Here is a 23,275-nt window from a genome sequence, read left to right on the forward strand (position 1 = left end):
ACACCCGCACACACACACACACACAAACACACACACGTACACGTGCATGTAGTGGATGTGTTTCCACTGCAGGAATTTTTTTCAGGAACTCATGCTGTAGTTCCAGGGGCCTTTTTTTTTCCTACTCCAGGAACTAAAGTGGCGCTTCCTGTAATGATGCTGATTTGTTAAACAGGATGATTAATCCTCTGTGTAAAAATCTGCGCGCGTGTGCGTTTTATTTCCGAGGCAGCACAGCATGAACATTTTTCATAGCGCTTCATTCGAGGCAAAATCATATCGCTGTCAATTTCACACCGCTTTAGAGATCACATGAACAGAATTCATGAATTTCCACAAAAGCTGTCACGGTGTGTATGTTCATAAGGAAGTCTGAGGCATATGCTCCGATTAAAGACGTTAAGTACATTTTATTTTCCCGTTGTCATGTGGGCATGCGCGTCAAATTGCTCCAATTGAACTTTAAAAAAATAAAAATAATAATAATAAAATGCTGAGAGTCGTGAAAGAAAACGGGTTCATTTGTGCTTTTTGTGTTTTCAGAGTCCGGAGGAGAAAAAAAGTTCAGAGGAGGACAGCGACGCAAATAAATCTGAAATCAGCCTGGTGTATGAGATTGCACTGAAGAGGAACCTGCCTGTGAACTTTGAGGTAAACACACACACACACACACACACATATATATATATATATATATATATATATATATATATATATATATATATATATATATATAAATAAACAGACACATACGTTATAGCATTACGTGCTAAAGGACAGAGATTTTTCTGCTTTCAATAAATGTTTCATTTATGTAGCAAACCTAATTATTTAGTATACAGCCCCCTCCGAAAGTATTGGGACAACATGGCCAATTCATTTGTTTGTGCTATACACCGAAGACCTTTGGTTTCGAGATCAAAAGACGCATAGATCTGAACGGCAGCTTTCATTTCCTGATATTTAAATCTATGATGCAGTCCCAAGCCGTGACACTACCTCTCGCTGTTCCAGGACATTCCAGATTGTTATATTGGCTATGCCCGTTGCTTGTGCAGTGCTCTGGTCGATTTTCCCTCTTTTTTTCTCAGCTTCAAAATGGCTCGCTTTTCTCCCATAGACAGCTCTCTGCTCTTCATGTTGGTTTATCCTTTTTAACAACATACGCAGTCTTTCTTTACAGGTGAAACCGAAGGCTAAAACCAAGAGTAGGTGTTCAGAGCTATTTAATTTTGAAATGTTCAATCTAACAGGACACACCCGGGTAACTAGGAACACCTGGCAGTTTAACACAGCTACATGTACATACCAGGCAATAAAAGCTAAAACTCTAAACTCTCTTCTCATGTTTGTCTTTTGCTCTCAAAAACAAGTCAGTCGCCGTTCCGGTAGTTTAGTAGCGGACTGTGTTTACTTGTGTATAAATAACCCTCGGAGGTTTCTGTACACAGAAGCGAATTTATCCAAATAGTACAATTTCACCGGTTTGTGCCAGGCGCACAAGGTTTCCCGTCAGAAAGCTCCACCTCCTCCAAAAGCAGGACGGGTTCTCTGTTTGTATTGCCTCTCCGTCTGGTTTAGTATTTGTCCCGTTTGTGTTGCCAGATTTTGTGCTGATTCTAATCCCTCTGTCAGGGATGGAAAAAAACCCAAAAACGTCCGTCTGTTCTTCCGATCCTTACCAGGAAGTCATTAGACAGCAATGTTAAACTTAACAATCAGCCTCACGAGCAGCCTTCTGAACACATTCCATGTGTAAACGTTATGTTATGGTGTAAATGTTATGTTTTCCTTGATTGTGTGTGTGTGTGGTTCAGCAACCAACCGCCCCCCACCCCCCACCCCGCTGTGTGCGTGCATGTGGCGTGCGTTGTCATGCGGAGCTTAACTCGCAAGCGATGTAGCGCTCTCTTCCCACGTCGACTCCGCGTCATCGCTGAGCTACGGGATCCTGGCCCGCGCAGGAATTTTGAGCCGGCGGTCAGGATTCGGAAAGAATGCGTAGTGTGCACTTTCTGAATAAACACTGAAACCGAGAGTGAGTGTTACAACGTGAGCACGAATGCAGAATGTGGAAACGGTGTACGTCTGACTCTTAACAGCTGCCGCAAAGCAGCGCTTGTCCCCGTCTCATCTGCACGAACGGCAAAGACGATGATCCACACGGAACGTGGAGAGCCTTCAACATCATCGCCGTCATCGGGTTCTCACTCACGCCGTCATCACCTGTCGCTCTGAGTAGCGTACAAGCGCTTCCAGTGCGATAGACTGACGGAGACGGACAGATAGACAGATAAATTAATAGGCAACTGGGGAAATTCATAGACAGTTCAATAGATAAGGAAGTCAGTAGAGTGACTGACAGACAGACAGCTCGATGGACAGACAGACAGGAAGGCAGGCAGATAAATGAATGGCCAGACAGACAGATACAGATATTCTGATAGACATAGACATTCTGATTAAGCTGAATTGACAGACAGGTAGATGGATGGATGAGCAGACAGACAGAATGACAGACAGATGGACCATCAAGGAGAAACATGGGTGGCCAGACAGACTGATGAGCAGACAGGCGGATGGGTAGGTACATGGACAGATCAGACAGACAGACATACGGACAAACAGATGGGAAGACAGACAGACAGCCAGTCAGATGGGCGGATAGACGGGCATACAAATGGATAAACAGATAGGAAGACAGATGGACAGACAGACGGAAAGCCCGAAGTGAACACACACAGACAGACAGTCATGCAGACAGACAGATGTATGGACAAACTGGTAGACGTGTGGACAGACATACAGACAGAGAGATGGGTGGACAGACAGATGGATATACAGTGGATTCAGACTTTCAGACCTGGATATTTCTCTCTCTCTCTCTCTCTCTCTCTTTCTCTCTCCCTTTCTGAGTCATGTGCATGAGTGTGTATCTTGGGGGCAGACGCATCAACACGCCATACAAAAGAGTCTTTCTTCGCTCAGTGGGTCTCGGTGTCTCTTGCCGTCCTCACATCCTGCCTTTACACGGCTCGTACCACATCGTCTTCCCCGGAGAACATGATCCACGTAGGACAGAAAAACTGGTCAGATCAAAGTCCTCGTTGAAATTCCATCACCGCGCCGAAGACGCTACACCGTCTGACGCCGAGGACGAAGGCTCGTCTGCTGCCGGTGGATTTAAGGAGTGCCAAGTTCTCCTCAAAGACATTGTTCCAGCGATTAGACAATCACATGCTGGAGGCGAAAAGCTTCCACCACTGAATTCCCAACAATAACTGTAGTGATGGTAGTGTGTGTGAGGTCAGGTGACTCTGTGTGAGGTCAGGTGACTCAGGGCTTCAGACGTCTTCAGGATCCGTGTTAATTAGAGTGGTGTAAGGTACAGCTGGAAAATGTTCTCCAGCATCCGTAATTGTAAATATAAATATACCATATGGATGAGCAGGCAAAGTGAGAGACAGACAGCTTGGTAGAGAGACAGACAGACAGACAGACAGACAGACAGCTCAGTAAAGAGACAGACAAATACACAGAAACACAGGTGTGCAGACAGCAGTCGAGTCTTCTGTAGTCTTTCGTTAAAGTAGTCTTGTTTGAAGCACACGCAGAGATAAACACGGGGTGAGTTATTATTATGACTTCATAAACCGTGATAAATATGAAAAGTGTAATATCGGCCCGGCGTGAGCACTGCAGCTTCAGAGCCGCCGCGGAAACACCGAACTCTTCCGTAACAGCCGAGTGTGATGATCAAATCCCTCCACATGAAAGTCATGTAAACATTGCATCATAAATTCTGTCAAGTGTGTGAGGAAATTCTTTCGTGTGTGTGTGTGTTTCCCTTCTGCCTGCTCAGATAAATATCAGAATTCACTTAGATGGGTTTAAATTAAAAAAAGGGTTTTATTCAGCTTTAATGAGTGAGACAGACCAACAGAAGGACAGACTGAAACAGACAGATGGATAGACATATGGATAGATGGATAGACGGAGACATGGATGGACTGATGGATACATGGATGGACATGCAGATGGATGGGTGGACAGACAGACACGGGCGGATGGATAGATGAACGGACACAGATGGGTGGATGGACAGACAGACATATGGATGGATGGATGGATAGATGGACATGTAAATGGTGTGGATAGATGGATGGATGAGTAGAGATGTGGATGGACGGGAAGACAGATGGATGGGTGGATTGATGGACAGAAAGACGGACAGATGGATGGATGAGTGGAGATGTGGGTGGATAGGAAGACAGATAGGTGGATGGATAGATTGATGGATAGAGAGACAGATGGATGGATGAGTGGAGATATGGGTGGATAGGAAGACAGATAGGTGGATGGATAGATTGATGGATAGAGAGACAGATGGATGGATAGATGGATGGATGAGTGGAGATGTGGGTGGATAGGAAGATATAGGTGGATGGATAGATTGATGGATAGACAGACAGATGGATGGATGAGTGGAGATGTGGGTGGATAGGAAGACAGATAGGTGGATGGATAGATTGATGGATAGAGACAGATGGATGGATAGATGGATGGATGAGTGGAGATGTGGGTGGATAGGAAGACAGATAGGTGAATGGATAGATTGATGGATAGAGAGACAGATGGATGGATGAGTGGAGATGTGGGTGGATAGGAAGACATAGGTGGATGGATAGACTGATGGATAGACAGACAGATGGATGGATGGATAGATGGATGGATGAGTGGAGATGTGGGTGGATAGGAAGACAGATAGGTGGATGGATAGATTGATAGACGGATCAATGGATAGACAGACACATAGATGAATGGGTAGAAGGATGGATAGTCAGACACCCAGATGGGTAGGCACATGGATGGATGGATGGAAGGATGAATAGAGACGTGAATGGACGGGTAGACAGACACATAGATGGATAGTCAGGCAGATGGGTAGACAGACACGGATATATGTTTAGACCGACACATAGATGGTTAGACAGATGGACATCAGATAGATGGACATACAAGTAATTTGGTTTATAGGTTCTCAGTAACACTGTTACTAAGTTTTACACTTTTTGGTTCTTGTCCGTGTGAGAGAGAGAGAGAGAGAGAGAGAGAGAGAGAGAGAGAGAATGCCAGAGTGCTTATGTGTATGAGGATAGTATGTGAAAGGGAGTCTCAGGAGGGGGATAACTTTCACTGAACACAGAGAGAGCCAGGTTCTGTCTGTGTGTGTGTGTGTGTGTGTGTGTGTGTGTGTGTGTGTGTGTGTGTGTGTGTGTGTGGAATCTAATCCCCCTCCTTAACACTGAGCTCACCTGCTTTGCTGCCCAAGCAGAGACACTGGAAATGAATGTGAATGTTGAAACACATGATTTAGTAAACTCCCTGTAACTTTCCCATCCTCCTCCATGCCCAGGTGCTGAAGGAGAGCGGCCCGCCCCACATGAAGAGCTTCCTGACCCGCGTGACGGTGGGCGAGTTCTCTGCTGAGGGTGAGGGCAACAGCAAGAAGCTGTCGAAGAAGCGTGCGGCTTTGTCCATCCTGCAGGAGCTGAAGAAGCTGCCCTTCATCCCTGTAGTGGAGAAACCCAAAGTGCACTATAAGAAACGGCCCAAGACCATACTGAAGGTATGCTGCCTAGTAAGGGTACTACAGACGTGCACGGCATGTACTCGTATAATCACTAGTGTATAAGTAGTACCGTAGAATGCTGTATCACTGTTATGTTAAGCTAAACATGCATAATACATCATAACGCCATATCAAATATTATAGACATCACCTAATATGAATGTTATACCTCATATAAGACAGCCTGACCAATATACTGACTGACAGACAGACAGACACGTAACCTAATATATTTAATATAAATGATGTATGGAATGACAGACAGGTGTGCACTAAAAGCCAGACTAAGCGATTGACGCCCAGATTGACGAACACAACAACAGACAGACAAATCCAGCTCTACTGAATGTTAGATAGATTCGATTGCTGATGGACAGACAGACAGACTGGTACTCTGACTGACTGACAGACAGACAGACAGATCAGCTGACAGGCAGACATACTGACTTTCAGGCAGTCAGACATTAACTAGCAGACAGACAGACTGACAGAAAAATACATTCACAGTCAGATGGACACACTGGGTGACTGACAGATCAACTGGTAGACATATTGACAGACACATGGCCAGACACACTGACAGTCTGACAGACAGACACATGGCCAGAAACACTGACATGCAGATATACACACTGATTGACAGATCGATTGGTAGATAGACTGACGAACAGACACACTGACAGACAGCCACAAGCTGACAGACAGACATGCACACTGACAGACAGACAGATCAACTTGTAGTCAGACACACTATTTGTCAGACACATTGACAGACTGATCAGCTGGTGGACAGACAGACAATGACCGACAGACAGACACACTGACAGACTGATCAGCTGGTGGACAGACAGACAATGACTTACAGACAGACACACTGACAGACTGATCAGCTGGTGGACAGACAGACAGACACACTGATGGACAGATGACATGGTAGACAGACACGCTGACAGACAGGTAGACACACGCTGACAGACAGGTAGACAGATATGCTTTATGCTGGCCAGACAGACAATGGCCGACAGACAGACAAGACAGATCAGCTGGTAGACAGACGAATGGACAGAGAAGCTGAAAGATAGATAAACTGGTAGATATATTGATGGACCGTTAGACATGCAGACAGACTGATTGACAGACAGAACTGAACTCACTTCCATCTACCAGCCAATCAGGAACCAGGAAACTTGGGTAGTTCCCTTTGTAGGATTTAAAGGTGTTGGTATTAACCATGTCAGTATGAGCTGTAATGCTGACTGTGTGTGTGTGTGTGTGTGTGTGTGTTTGTGTGTGAGATCTCCTCACAGGCAGGGCCGGAGTATGGTCAGGGCATGAACCCCATCAGCCGACTCGCTCAGATCCAGCAAGCTAAACGAGAGAAAGAGCCCGAATACACGCTGCTGTCCGAGAGAGGCCTGCCACGCCGCCGTGAATTCATCATGCAGGTAATACACACACACACACACATATACACCCAAACATACACACACAAACACACACACATACATATATACACACACGCACACACATACACACAAACACACACACATACATATATACACACACGCACACACATACACACAAACACACACACATACATATATACACACACGCACACACATACACACAAACACACACACATACATATATACACACACGCACACACACACACAAAAATACACATACACATACATATACACACGCACATACATATATATACACACATACATACACAAGCACATACATATATACACACACATACAAACACACGCACATACACATATACACACACATAGACACAAACATACAAACACACACGCACATACATATATACACAAACATACATACAAACATACAAACACACACGCACATACATATATACACGCACACATACATATATACACGCACACACATACACACAAACATATACATACACACAAACATACATATACACACACACATACACACGCACATACATATATAAACGCACACACACAAACATACACACACATATACAAACAGACACATACATACATACACATACACACACGCACATACATACACATACATATACACACACGCACACAAACATACACACACATACATATACACATACATATACACACGCACATAAATGCACACGTACATAAATACACACACATACACGCATACATATACACACACACATGCACATGCATATACATGCACACACATACACACGCACATACATATACACACATGCACACATACATATACACACACACATATACATATACACATGCACATAAATACACACACACATACACGCATACATATACACACACACACGCACATGCATATACATGCACACACATACACACGCACATACATATACACACACATACATATACTCGCACATACATATACACACACATACACGCACACACATACACACGCACATACATATACACACACATACACACAAATACATATACACACACATACACACAAATACATATACACACACATATGTATACACGCACATACATACATACACACGCACGTACATATACACACATACATACACACGCACATACATATATACACATGCACATACATAGACACACACAGACACACACATACATACATATGCACATGCACACATACACACATACATACAAACACACATACATACACACACACAAATATACATACATACACACACATATACATACACACACACACACACACATATGTACAGACATACACACACACACCTACATACATATGTACAGACACACACACACACATATGTACAGACACACACAGATTGATATAACAGTAATACAGTGTATTATTAAAATAGTTACATCATTACATTTATGCTATAGCGGTATAGTTGATGTTAAACAAATGTAACGTCTTACTTTCGTGTGTGTAAATAATAGAGCACAGTCATATACAAATGGAGCTCAGATCTGATTAGATGAGAGCCATATTCCAATCTTGCACAGTTTTTAGCTTTCATTCAGTTGTGTTTAAAGCAGTTTTTTTTTTTATTATTTTTTTTAAAGCATTTATTTAAAGAAACACAACACTGAGAAATGACAAATGAAATACTCCTCTGTTTTTAACTGCGGTATCATTTACGTTTTGGCAGCGACGTGTCCTGTTTATGTTTCTGGTCGTGTTTCATTCCCTCTGTAGGGCCTGCACTTTGTTTTATTAGACGTCTGGGTTTATTTGATTTTACTTTTGCTTATTTCACAATAGGGTGGAGTTCTATTGTTTCTGGGTTAAAAACAAAACAACTCTACATGTATAATGAAACCACTCCAGAGACTCCACTCCATGTAACACGCCTGAAGAAAGAAAAAAAAAAAATGGATGTGTAAATATAACTAAATATATTCAGGATGCCAGTCTATGCTAGACTTTCTTTGTTCCTTTTCTTTATTTATTTGTTTATTTTTTTTTTATATAAAATCTCTGGTTTTTCTAACAACAAGGGAGCAGCAATCAAGGGAAATAGCTGGGAAATTGAAGGAAATGAAATAAAATAAAAAAGATCACATGAATTAGAGGATTATATTAAAGTTATAGTTATATTTATATTTCAGTTCCTGTCCTGTATAAAATCCAGGATGTCCAGGATTCAACAGTTTTTACTGCTGAGAGTAAATTGAAAGTTTTTACTGCTTGAGAGGAATTTCCAGAACTTTCTCAGAGCCACCACTAATCATCATATTTTTACTATCAGAGCTGACCAAATTTATACAGAAACCCCGTCAAATATTCAAGCGGGTCTATGGTACCAGACGTTTTATAGTAAACATCCTGCAATGTGTTTTTTTTAATATATATATATCCTAAAGCGTAAAAATATCCTATAAAGAGAAATATACGATAAATTAAGCCTGCTTCTAGTTATTTGTTAAATCGTCTCATTCTACTATCTCATAATTTTGTGATCTCGTAATGTAAAATAGATATTCAAGACACTATATAAATAGACTCGCCCCATTCGAAAACCTGCCCCGCAACTCTTTAGACTGTGCGTTAAATACTAAATTAAAGAAATAAGACAAGAAATATATGTACAGGAATCACTATGTACGTGAGTAACAATACAGTACCCTCCAGTTTATTAAGAACATCTGGACATTGTTGCAGTTTTCGAAACAGCCAATTATGTGGCAGCAGCGCAGTGCAAGTGAATAAATAAATAAATAAATCATGCAGATCAAGAGTTTCGAGGATCTGACTGCCTCAGATTCTTGTTCTTGGCTGAGAGGAGTTGAAGCTGATGTTTCTAGAGTTTACTCAGAGTTTAAACTGATGTGTCTAGAGTTTATTCAGAGTTTAAACTGATGTTTCTAGAGTTTATTCGGAGTTTAAACTGATGTTTCTAGAGTTTATTCAGAGTTTAAACTGATGTGTCTAGAGTTTATTCAGAGTTTAAACCGATGTGTCTAGAGTTTATTCGGAGTTTAAACTGATGTGTCTAGAGTTTATTCAGAGTTTAAACCGATGTGTCTAGAGTTTAAACTGATGTTTCTAGAGTTTATTCGGAGTTTAAACTGATGTTTCTAGAGTTTATTCAGAGTTTAAACTGATGTGTCTAGAGTTTATTCAGAGTTTAAACCGATGTGTCTAGAGTTTATTCGGAGTTTAAACTGATGTGTCTAGAGTTTATTCAGAGTTTAAACCGATGTGTCTAGCATTTAAACTGATGTTTCTAGAGTTTATTCGGAGTTTAAACTGATGTTTCTAGAGTTTATTCAGAGTTTAAACTGATGTGTCTAGAGTTTAAACTGATGTGTCTAGAGTTTATTCAGAGTTTAAACCGATGTGTCTAGAGTTTATTCAGAGTTTAAACTGATGTCTCTAGAGTTTATTCAGAGTTTAAACTGATGTGTCTAGAGTTTAAACTGATGTCTCTAGAGTTTATTCAGAGTTTAAACCGATGTGTCTAGAGTTTATTCAGAGTTTAAACTGATGTGTCTAGAGTTTAAACTGATGTCTCTAGAGTTTATTCAGAGTTTAAACCGATGTGTCTAGAGTTTATTCAGAGTTTAAACTGATGTCTCTAGAGTTTATTCAGAGTTTAAACTGATGTGTCTAGAGTTTAAACTGATGTCTCTAGAGTTTATTCAGAGTTTAAACTGATGTCTCTAGAGTTTATTCAGAGTTTAAACTGATGTGTCTAGAGTTTAAACTGATGTGTCTAGAGTTTATTCAGAGTTTAAACTGATGTGTCTAGAGTTCAAACTGATGTGTCTAGAGTTTATTCAGAGTTTAAACTGATGTCTCTAGAGTTTATTCGGAGTTTAAACTGATGTTTCTAGAGTTTTTCAGAGTTTAAACTGATGTGTCTAGAGTTTAAACTGATGTCTCTAGAGTTTATTCAGAGTTTAAACTGATGTCTCTAGAGTTTATTCAGAGTTTAAACTGATGTGTCTAGAGTTTAAACTGATGTGTCTAGAGTTTATTCGGAGTTTAAACTGATGTTTCTAGAGTTTATTCAGAGTTTAAACTGATGTGTCTAGAGTTTATTCAGAGTTTAAACCGATGTGTCTAGAGTTTATTCGGAGTTTAAACTGATGTGTCTAGAGTTTATTCAGAGTTTAAACCGATGTGTCTAGAGTTTAAACTGATGTTTCTAGAGTTTATTCGGAGTTTAAACTGATGTTTCTAGAGTTTATTCAGAGTTTAAACTGATGTGTCTAGAGTTTAAACTGATGTGTCTAGAGTTTATTCAGAGTTTAAACCGATGTGTCTAGAGTTTATTCAGAGTTTAAACTGATGTCTCTAGAGTTTATTCAGAGTTTAAACTGATGTGTCTAGAGTTTAAACTGATGTCTCTAGAGTTTATTCAGAGTTTAAACCGATGTGTCTAGAGTTTATTCAGAGTTTAAACTGATGTGTCTAGAGTTTAAACTGATGTCTCTAGAGTTTATTCAGAGTTTAAACCGATGTGTCTAGAGTTTATTCAGAGTTTAAACTGATGTCTCTAGAGTTTATTCAGAGTTTAAACTGATGTGTCTAGAGTTTAAACTGATGTCTCTAGAGTTTATTCAGAGTTTAAACTGATGTCTCTAGAGTTTATTCAGAGTTTAAACTGATGTGTCTAGAGTTTAAACTGATGTGTCTAGAGTTTATTCAGAGTTTAAACTGATGTGTCTAGAGTTCAAACTGATGTGTCTAGAGTTTATTCAGAGTTTAAACTGATGTCTCTAGAGTTTATTCAGAGTTTAAACTGATGTGTCTAGAGTTTAAACTGATGTGTCTAGAGTTTAAACTGATGTGTCTAGAGTTCAAACTGATGTGTCTAGAGTTTATTCAGAGTTTAAACTGATGTCTCTAGAGTTTATTCAGAGTTTAAACTGATGTGTCTAGAGTTTAAACTGATGTGTCTAGAGTTTATTCAGAGTTTAAACTGATGTGTCTAGAGTTCAAACTGATGTGTCTAGAGTTTATTCAGAGTTTAAACTGATGTCTCTAGAGTTTATTCGGAGTTTAAACTGATGTTTCTAGAGTTTATTCAGAGTTTAAACTGATGTGTCTAGAGTTTAAACTGATGTGTCTAGAGTTTATTCGGAGTTTAAACTGATGTTTCTAGAGTTTATTCAGAGTTTAAACCGATGTGTCTAGAGTTTAAACTGATGTTTCTAGAGTTTATTCGGAGTTTAAACTGATGTTTCTAGAGTTTATTCAGAGTTTAAACTGATGTGTCTAGAGTTTAAACTGATGTGTCTAGAGTTTATTCGGAGTTTAAACTGATGTTTCTAGAGTTTATTCAGAGTTTAAACTGATGTGTCTAGAGTTTAAACTGATGTGTCTAGAGTTTATTCGGAGTTTAAACTGATGTTTCTAGAGTTTATTCAGAGTTTAAACTGATGTGTCTAGAGTTTATTCAGAGTTTAAACCGATGTGTCTAGAGTTTATTCGGAGTTTAAACTGATGTGTCTAGAGTTTATTCAGAGTTTAAACCGATGTGTCTAGAGTTTAAACTGATGTTTCTAGAGTTTATTCGGAGTTTAAACTGATGTTTCTAGAGTTTATTCAGAGTTTAAACTGATGTGTCTAGAGTTTAAACTGATGTGTCTAGAGTTTATTCGGAGTTTAAACTGATGTTTCTAGAGTTTATTCAGAGTTTAAACTGATGTGTCTAGAGTTTATTCAGAGTTTAAACCGATGTGTCTAGAGTTTATTCGGAGTTTAAACTGATGTGTCTAGAGTTTATTCAGAGTTTAAACCGATGTGTCTAGAGTTTAAACTGATGTTTCTAGAGTTTATTCGGAGTTTAAACTGATGTTTCTAGAGTTTATTCAGAGTTTAAACTGATGTGTCTAGAGTTTAAACTGATGTGTCTAGAGTTTATTCAGAGTTTAAACCGATGTGTCTAGAGTTTATTCAGAGTTTAAACTGATGTCTCTAGAGTTTATTCAGAGTTTAAACTGATGTGTCTAGAGTTTAAACTGATGTCTCTAGAGTTTATTCAGAGTTTAAACCGATGTGTCTAGAGTTTATTCAGAGTTTAAACTGATGTGTCTAGAGTTTAAACTGATGTCTCTAGAGTTTATTCAGAGTTTAAACCGATGTGTCTAGAGTTTATTCAGAGTTTAAACTGATGTCTCTAGAGTTTATTCAGAGTTTAAACTGATGTGTCTAGAGTTTAAACTGATGTCTCTAGAGTTTATTCAGAGTTTAAACTGATGTCTCTAGAGTTTATTCAGAGTTTAAACTGATGTGTCTAGAGTTTAAACTGATGTGTCTAGAGTTTATTCAGAGTTTAAACTGATGTGTCTAGAGTTCAAACTGATGTGTCTAGAGTTTATTCAGAGTTTAAACTGATGTCTCTAGAGTTTATTCGGAGTTTAAACTGATGTTTCTAGAGTTTTTCAGAGTTTAAACTGATGTGTCTAGAGTTTAAACTGATGTCTCTAGAGTTTATTCAGAGTTTAAACTGATGTCTCTAGAGTTTATTCAGAGTTTAAACTGATGTGTCTAGAGTTTAAACTGTTGTGTCTAGAGTTTATTCGGAGTTTAAACTGATGTTTCTAGAGTTTATTCAGAGTTTAAACTGATGTGTCTAGAGTTTATTCAGAGTTTAAACCGATGTGTCTAGAGTTTAAACTGATGTCTCTAGAGTTTATTCGGAGTTTAAACTGATGTTTCTAGAGTTTTTCAGAGTTTAAACTGATGTGTCTAGAGTTTAAACTGATGTCTCTAGAGTTTATTCGGAGTTTAAACTGATGTGTCTAGAGTTTATTCAGAGTTTAAACCGATGTGTCTAGAGTTTAAACTGATGTTTCTAGAGTTTATTCGGAGTTTAAACTGATGTTTCTAGAGTTTATTCAGAGTTTAAACTGATGTGTCTAGAGTTTAAACTGATGTGTCTAGAGTTTATTCAGAGTTTAAACCGATGTGTCTAGAGTTTATTCAGAGTTTAAACTGATGTCTCTAGAGTTTATTCAGAGTTTAAACTGATGTGTCTAGAGTTTAAACTGATGTCTCTAGAGTTTATTCAGAGTTTAAACCGATGTGTCTAGAGTTTATTCAGAGTTTAAACTGATGTGTCTAGAGTTTAAACTGATGTCTCTAGAGTTTATTCAGAGTTTAAACCGATGTGTCTAGAGTTTATTCAGAGTTTAAACTGATGTCTCTAGAGTTTATTCAGAGTTTAAACTGATGTGTCTAGAGTTTAAACTGATGTGTCTAGAGTTTATTCAGAGTTTAAACTGATGTGTCTAGAGTTCAAACTGATGTGTCTAGAGTTTATTCAGAGTTTAAACTGATGTCTCTAGAGTTTATTCAGAGTTTAAACTGATGTGTCTAGAGTTTAAACTGATGTGTCTAGAGTTTAAACTGATGTGTCTAGAGTTCAAACTGATGTGTCTAGAGTTTATTCAGAGTTTAAACTGATGTCTCTAGAGTTTATTCAGAGTTTAAACTGATGTGTCTAGAGTTTAAACTGATGTGTCTAGAGTTTATTCAGAGTTTAAACTGATGTGTCTAGAGTTCAAACTGATGTGTCTAGAGTTTATTCAGAGTTTAAACTGATGTCTCTAGAGTTTATTCGGAGTTTAAACTGATGTTTCTAGAGTTTTTCAGAGTTTAAACTGATGTGTCTAGAGTTTAAACTGATGTCTCTAGAGTTTATTCAGAGTTTAAACTGATGTCTCTAGAGTTTATTCAGAGTTTAAACTGATGTGTCTAGAGTTCAAACTGATGTCTCTAGAGTTTATTCAGAGTTTAAACTGATGTCTCTAGAGTTTATTCAGAGTTTAAACCGATGTCTCTAGAGTTTATTCAGAGTTTAAACTGATGTCTCTAGAGTTTATTCGGAGTTTAAACTGATGTTTCTAGAGTTTTTCAGAGTTTAAACTGATGTCTCTAGAGTTTACTCAGCGTTTAAGCTGATGTTTCTAGGGTTTAAACTCTAGAAACCAGCCCGTCTGGTACCAACAACCATGCCAGGGTTAAAGTCACAGCGATCACACTTTTTTCTTCATTCTGATGTTTGATGTGAACATTGACCGAGGCTGTCGGCTTGTATCTGTATGCGTTAGAGGAGATACACTGTCACAGATACTGTGGAGCCAAGTGCAGGAAAACTGATTCAGCAACAAAGTTCATAGCGCTTTATGAGTCCAATTCTTCATAAAATACATTCAGAACATAGGGTGTATTTTTAAATATTTATTTATTTATTTATTTATTTATTTACTTACTTACTTACTTAATTAGCGTTAAGAAAACAGTGATCATGATTCGTTCTTGCATCTGGTTCGACGCTTTAGGCTCCTTATTTAATAATTTGCTGGTGTGTGTGTGTATGTGTGTGTATGAGAACAGGTGAAGGTGGCTGATGAAGTGACCTCAGGAACAGGGTCAAATAAAAAAGTGGCTAAACGTGCAGCTGCAGAGGCGATGCTGCTCCATCTGGGATACAAAGCCTCCACGCCTATTCAGAACACACAGGAGAAGGTCAGTACACACACACACACACACACACACACACACACACACACACGCACACACACACAACGCTTCCATCCAGATGTTAATGGCTGCGTGTTTCCGTCAACTCCTGTTCCGTTCTGAAGATCAGCAACAAGATGACATAACCAAAGAGAGCCACACACACACACACACACACACACAGAGAGAGGGAGAGAGAAGTGGAGAGATTGGAATACACTCTCTATTTCACAGGATACATCCCAAACAAGAATACTACCAGATGTGATAGTATGTCAGAAGACTGTCACCACAGGCCTGTTTGTCAGATTTTGACGTACACTTGAGTACAGAATTTGGTGCGGTTTGGGACGCAGCTGCAGTCGTTGGTTACCTTTGTGACGGCTGCTGAGCACCTACTTCAGACAGCGCACTATTTTAGCACACTATTTAGTATGGCAGTGTGCTGTTTGGGACGTAGCCCAAGAAGAGACTAAAACACGCCCTCGCTATGACATCACATTTTCACCCAAGCTGCACAAGTCTAGAACCTGCACTACAGTCGGCAGTTAAGGAGTCCAGAACCTTGACATGGAGGAGTCTAGTACATCAACAGTGGAGTCTAGAACCCTTGCACCTAGGAGTCCAGAGCTATACTGAGGAGGCTAGAACATGCTAACGAGTGCAGTTATGGTGAGGCGAGTAAAGCATGCGCACTGGGAATTGTAGCGTCCTTCACAATGATGAGTGTAGAACTTTTCATGCTGAAGAGTCTGGACGCTGAACACACTGGAGTGTAGAAATGCGTTCAGTACATAGAGACATGGATGGAGTGATGGATGGGTGGACAGACAGACACAGGCAGATGGATGGAAGAATAGCTGGACACAGATAGATGGACAGACAGACATGGATGGATGGATGGACATTTAAATGGATGCATAGATGGATGAGTAGAGATGTGGATGGATGGGAAGACAGGTGGATGGATGGGTTTATAGATGGATGGATAGATTGATGAATGGACGCGGATGGATGGATGGATGGACAGACATGGATGGATGGATGGACAGACAGACATGACTCAGTGGATGGGTGGACAGACAGACATGACTGGATGGATGGGTGGATGGACAGAAAGACAGATGGATTGATGGACATGTAAGTGGATGGATAGATGAGTAGAGATGTGGATGGATGGGAAGACAGACAGACACAGGCAGATGGATGGAAGAATAGCTGGACACAGATAGATGGACAGACAGACATGGATGGATGGACATTTAAATGGATGCATAGATGGATGAGTAGAGATGTGGATGGATGGATAGATTGATGAATGGACGCAGATGGATGGATGGACAGACAGACATGGATGGATGGATGGATGGCTGGATGGACAGACAGACATGGCTGGATGGATGGGTGGATGGGCAGAAAGACAGATGGGTGGATGGATAGATGAGTAGAGATGTGGATGGATGGGAAGACAGACAGACACAGGCAGACAGATGGATGAATAGATGGACACAGATAGCTGGACAGACAGACAGACATATGGATGGGTGGATGGACAGATGGATTGATGGATGGATGGACAGAAAGATGGATGGATGGACACGTAAATGGATTGATTGATAGATGAGTTGAGATGTGGATGGATGGGAAGACAGACAGACAGACGGATGGATGGATGGATTCATAGAGTATCGATGGATAGACAGACACACGGATGAATGAGTAGATGGATGGATAGTCAGACACCCAGACCAGTAGGATCATTGCACTGGGAATTCTAGAACCTTCACATTGAGGGGTCCAGAATCGCAGTTAGGAAGTCAATAACACATTAACCCTAGGGTGCGTCTCAATCAGCTCCCTAGCTCCCTAGGTGGTGAATCAGCATATGGTGCACATGAGTTGGGGCGCTGGTAAGAACCCTAACTCACTGATGACGCAATTTCCGGGGACATGACTACGTACGTACTCGCTTTGTAAAACGTCACCAATGGCATTTATCAACAACAGGCAGGACTGACATCTTTCACACATTACATGTCTTATAAATTTGTTGGCTTAATCACACGCGTTTCTCTCATGGTTACGTCAAGCAGGATCGTAGACTAGCTAGTGGATTTTTAAAAATCCTTAAACATTTAAAAGACTCAACCCGTATACATAACGTCAAATAAAGTTAGAAATCTCTAACGTATGTAATCTCTGTTTGAGAGCTAGAACAACGATAACAAGGTGTTTACATTCGGAGACTGAGTTGGCTGAGAGTTTGTCCGCCATTTTTTTTCCAAGCCTCAGAAAACATGACGTCACTTCCAGTAAGGGAACATGGTGAGCATCGATGCTCCCTGGTTTTTGCGGTGCATTGTGGGATTTTTTAGAGAGCAAACCTTCCAGAGCACTGGAAGGATTATGTGATTGAGACCGCCCTTAAAATGGCCGACTCCCCGATGAGTGCCCTGACTGCTGAAGCAGGGAGCTGATTGAGACGCACCCGGAGTCTGCGTTCATAGTGAGGAGTGTAGAACCTGGTCTAGAATCATAGTTAAGTTTCAAACTTGTCACTGTGGAGTCTAGAACTTTTGTCCCTTACCTTCAGAACAGATGGCCCTACCAAGTAAGTGTGTGTGCGTGTGTGTGCGCGTGTGTGTGTGTGTGTGCGTCACCCCATTATACTCAACTCTGAAGGATTTAGCTGTGACGTCTCAATTCCCTTCCTCCCATTCTAGTGAAGATTAACCTGTGTGACATGCTTGAAAAGTGCTTTTCCTGTCTCACTCATACTTCTTGTGTGTGTGTGTGTGTGTGTGTGTGTGTGTCGGTCATCCCCTCGCTCATCAGCCACATATGGACAACAAAAGCTGGAATGGACAAAGAGCCACTTTCCCCGAAGCCAGCACTAACAGTAAGTGTTTTTCTGTCTGTCTGTGTGTGTGTGTGTGTGTGTGTGTGTGTGTGTGTGTGTGTGTGATGCTGCGTGTTCAATCTATCTGACTGGAGGGCATGGCCTGCAGACTATCCCTATTCACAAACACTCAGAGGGCGGCTCTTGTTTTTCTGTCACTCAGGATTACACACACACACACACACACACACACACACACACACACACACTGTCTAACACAGACTACGGCTGTCAGAAGGGGTTTCACAATTTCCAACACGTAAAACCTTTCAGGATCAGGTTTCAGAGAGACACTTTTAGTGACCGAGGTTGTGTACTATTTTGCTTTTTAGCCACACTACTTAGTACACTAGAGTGCAGTTTAGGACAGGGCCCTTAACAGTTTTGCTACGAGATAGACAGCGAAACCTCTTCTATCGAACGTCCATCCCGTCCTCCTTTTCACACCTCAATGTCCGCCATCATCCAGGGAACAGAATTATGGGATGGCGTTCTCCGAGAGTCCGTCGCATTCGTTTAAATTAAGGACCCTTAGAAGACAGCTGTTCTTTGGCAAGCTTTCAAACGCGATAGACTTTATCGCAGTAGTGCAAACCATGCTGGATATTTATCACAGTCACCTGGTGCAGAATTATTGGCACCCTTCAACAGAACAGGCAAAACCGATTACGCAGAACGATTTAGAATCTTCACTCAGCAAAAAAAACAACCAAAAAAAAGTGTACGCAAACAACTGGCTTATTGTTGTAAAGCGGGTGCCAATATTTCTGGACCGCCGTCCAGTTGTATGCGAAATTGCCATGTCATTTATTAGAACACCTTTTAGGATGGAGAATTTGTCTCCATTATATAACCCAAAGTGGGGAGAAGAAAAAACGATGGCTGTGTCCCAAACTGCATGCTAATTTAACCTAGGCCTCAGTATGGCTGTGTGCGGTTTGGGACGGAGCCCTTGTCTCTGTTCGCGGGCCCTCGTTGGGTCGGAGTGCATTTTTGTGCCGGAGCGGAGACGTTTTTCTGGCTCGCCCTTATCTCAGTGCTGCTGTAGGACACTATCAGTGTGCACTCGCTCTGTAAACTTTCCCTTCCACAGGGCTTTCACTGTCACAGTAATGACTGTAATTTACAGTTCCTTAGCTCTGATATGATCCAGAGCAGACGTGCGTGTGTGTGTGTGTGTTTCTTTTCCACTAGTTAACCCTCAGAATGTGATTTGCGTGCATTCTGTCTTCTCGGGTTTATAACTCCAGGAGCGTTTAATGCTCAGATACGAGACACACATCGTTAAAGTCAGAAGGACTTAAAACGTCCAAACAGTGCGGTGTGATGTACTATCCGAGACTAATCCGGTTTATAAAAGACATCAGGGTTCGACATTGCCTTTATACACAGTCCTTACACTTCATCCAGCATCTCTGTTTACGCTCACAGAGAGACGGGGAACGAGAGAACAGGTTCCGCGCCAATCGTGCACTAGATTTATGTGTTTGATCATCTAGTACCTGGATATACCTGCGTCTTGAGTCAAAACTTTGTTTTAAGACTGAGTACACGTACACGTCCATTTATTTTTGGTCCAGATGCTGATACGCAAATGAGTAAGCAATCAGGGGTGTCGCAGAGCATTTTATTGAACTTTGTTTACATAGCGCGCATGGAAAGCGTACATGTGCACGTTCACGCCCCGAGCACGCTCTAGGCTCATTGTTTACAGTTTTTAAATAAAGCGTTATTGAAAGATTTCACAACTCATTACAAAGACTTATTTACATTTACATCATAACATTGTGGTACATTATTCACATTTACATTGGTGGTCCACTTTTGTAAATACGCATATCACAGCAGTTTGATGCGATTCAGTCACATACGTGCATTCACATTCATTTACAACATAGTTACATTTATATTCGTATCAATTTACAACATATTTACGTTTATATTCGTATCAATTTACAACATAGTTACGTTTATATTCGTATCAATTTACAACATATTTACGTTTATATTCGTATCAGTTTACAACATATTTACGTTTATATTCGTATCAGTTTACAACATATTTACGTTTATATTCGTATCAATTTACAACATAGTTACGTTTATATTCGTATCAATTTACAACATATTTACGTTTATATTCGTATCAATTTACAACATATTTACGTTTATATTCGTATCAATTTACAACATATTTACGTTTATATTCGTATCAATTTACAACATATTTACGTTTATATTCGTATCAATTTACAACATATTTACGTTTATATTCGTATCAATTTACAACATATTTACGTTTATATTCGTATCAATTTACAACATAGTTACGTTTATATTCGTATCAGTTTACAACATATTTACGTTTATATTCGTATCAATTTACAACATATTTACGTTTATATTCGTATCAATTTACAACATAGTTACGTTTATATTCGTATCAATTTACAACATATTTACGTTTATATTCGTATCAATTTACAACATATTTACGTTTATATTCGTATCAATTTACAACATATTTACGTTTATATTCGTATCAATTTACAACATATTTACGTTTATATTCGTATCAATTTACAACATAGTTACGTTTATATTCGTATCAATTTACAACATATTTACGTTTATATTCGTATCAATTTACAACATATTTACGTTTATATTCGTATCAGTTTACAACATATTTACGTTTATATTCGTATCAGTTTACAACATAGTTACGTTTATATTCGTATCAATTTACAACATAGTTACGTTTGTATTCGTATCAATTTACAACATAGTTACGTTTATATTCGTATCAATTTACAACATATTTACGTTATATTCGTATCAATTTACAACATATTTACGTTTATATTCGTATCAATTTACAACATATTTACATTTATATTCGTATCAATTTACAACATATTTACAATTATATTCGTATCAATTTACAACATATTTACACCTCACTCCTCTTCAAAAACTCAGTAAAGTCCACGGGTGTTTATTTTTTTCTTTTGTCTTTGTAATTCACTCACAATCTGTGTAAAGACCGTCTCAGCGGGGATAAGGCACTGACTGATGCTCATTCTACACCTTGTTTTCCAGATTTTGTAAGTAACTGTGCATATAACAAACTAGTAAAATTTTTAGCAAATTTTTGATTAAAAATTCCATACTTTATGGTTCTCATTCTTTACAACGCTCGTGAGTTACGTCTGAAAAGCTCTGAATAAAAAGTATGTGTTTGTTTTTAGTAAGAGCTGTAATTTTCACTCAACGGGCTTGGATTGTAATAGTTTTTTTTCCTGCTAGCAATGAACTCCTCACGCTGAGGTTTATGTTTAAGATGTTTTTATCAGGTTACTGGTATTGTAGGAAGACGGTCCGGTCCATCCATCCGTCCATTTTCCAAACCGCTTATCCTGCACAGGGTTGCTGGGGGAGCCTGGAGCCTATCCCAAGGAGCACACACATTCACACACTACGGACAGTTTGGGAATGCCAATCAGCCTACGATGCATGTATTTGGACTGGGGGAGGAAACTGGAGTACCTGGAGGAAACCCCCGCAGCACGGGGAGACCATGCAAACGTGTGTGTGGGTCATGCAGCAATACAACATCCCTTAGCACACAAGTCATTCTACCAAAGAACGGTTAAAGAAGTATAACGTTAATGTTTAGGAATGGCCAAGTCATGTCCTGACCTTAATCCAATAGAAATGTTGTGGAAGAACCTGAAGCGAGCAGTTCATGTGAGGAAACCCACCAACATCCCAGAATTGAAGCTGTTCTGTAATGTGGAACGGGATAAAATTCCTCCAAGCCGATGTGCAGGACTGATCAGCAGTTACCGCAAACGTTTAGTTGCAGTTAATGCTGCACAAAGGGGTCACACCAGATACTGAAAGCAAAGGTTCACATACTTTTGCCACTTACAGATATATAATATTGGATCATTTTCCTCAGTAAATAAATGACCAAGTAATATTTTTGTCTCATTTGTTTAATTGGGTTCTTTTTATCTACTTTTAGGACTTCTGATGTGAAAATCTGATGATGAAAAAAATATATATATATATATATTACTCTGGCACTTACACCTCTACTCTGCACACTTTGCTTGTTCAATTAACGGATCTTGTATGGTAGCACTTCTTGTATTGTTCTCTGCTTGATATATCGCTTTGCTTGTGTTTTCTCATTTGTAAGTCGCTTTGGATACAAGCGTCCGCTAAATGAATAAATGTAATGTAATGTTTTAGATCACATTTATGCAGAAATATAGACAATTCTAAAGGGTTCACAAACTTTCAAGCACCATAAACTACATCAAGGCGTTTCACGTCGTCCGTTCATTAGCACGACGACGTACACTTGGCTTACATCACAAAGTATCACATGGTACCTCGTGTTGGTATCGGCGCATTTTTTTTTTTTTTGGAGAACGGTATCTATGCAGCCCTATTTTGCACCAAATGGACATGGAGTGATAGCTCATGTCATTAATCACGACCGCCTTCACAGAATTATATCCATCATCCAGTTTTAAACCCTGAAGCCCTGAAAAGTCAATGTTTAGCTTCTTATTTGGGTTCTCGCTTTGGTGTATGTGCTATTTGGAACCACAACAGACTCTGATGGCTCCTCCCCTTTTGCTACGTGGAGCAGACTGTGACCACCAAACGCAAAAAGCGTCCGATTAGGGAGCCACTTTTCCCAGACTATTTAGTGCATAAACTTTACAGTAGATGTTTATCTGCAATTTAGCTTTCTATGTCTC

General features: G+C 39.7%; 1 protein-coding gene across 4 annotated transcripts in view; it reads left to right on the plus strand.

Annotated features, from left to right (window-relative positions):
• Positions 1–23,275, plus strand: part of stau2 (staufen double-stranded RNA binding protein 2) — a 109,289-nt gene that overhangs the window by 35,399 nt on the left and 50,615 nt on the right. For 3 of the 4 annotated variants that reach the window (XM_053610970.1, XM_053610968.1, XM_053610972.1), the window contains exons 7-11: positions 544–651; positions 5,417–5,629; positions 6,928–7,077; positions 15,473–15,604; positions 18,434–18,497. In XM_053610970.1, the coding sequence (XP_053466945.1) occupies positions 544–651; positions 5,417–5,629; positions 6,928–7,077; positions 15,473–15,604; positions 18,434–18,497 (667 nt within the window). The remainder of the gene's footprint in view (positions 1–543; positions 652–5,416; positions 5,630–6,927; positions 7,078–15,472; positions 15,605–18,433; positions 18,498–23,275) is intronic. The other variant, XM_053610969.1, reaches the window with a different exon arrangement.

This window comes from Ictalurus furcatus, chromosome 23 (assembly GCF_023375685.1).
Source record: "Ictalurus furcatus strain D&B chromosome 23, Billie_1.0, whole genome shotgun sequence".
NCBI classification, from domain to species: domain Eukaryota; kingdom Metazoa; phylum Chordata; class Actinopteri; order Siluriformes; family Ictaluridae; genus Ictalurus; species Ictalurus furcatus.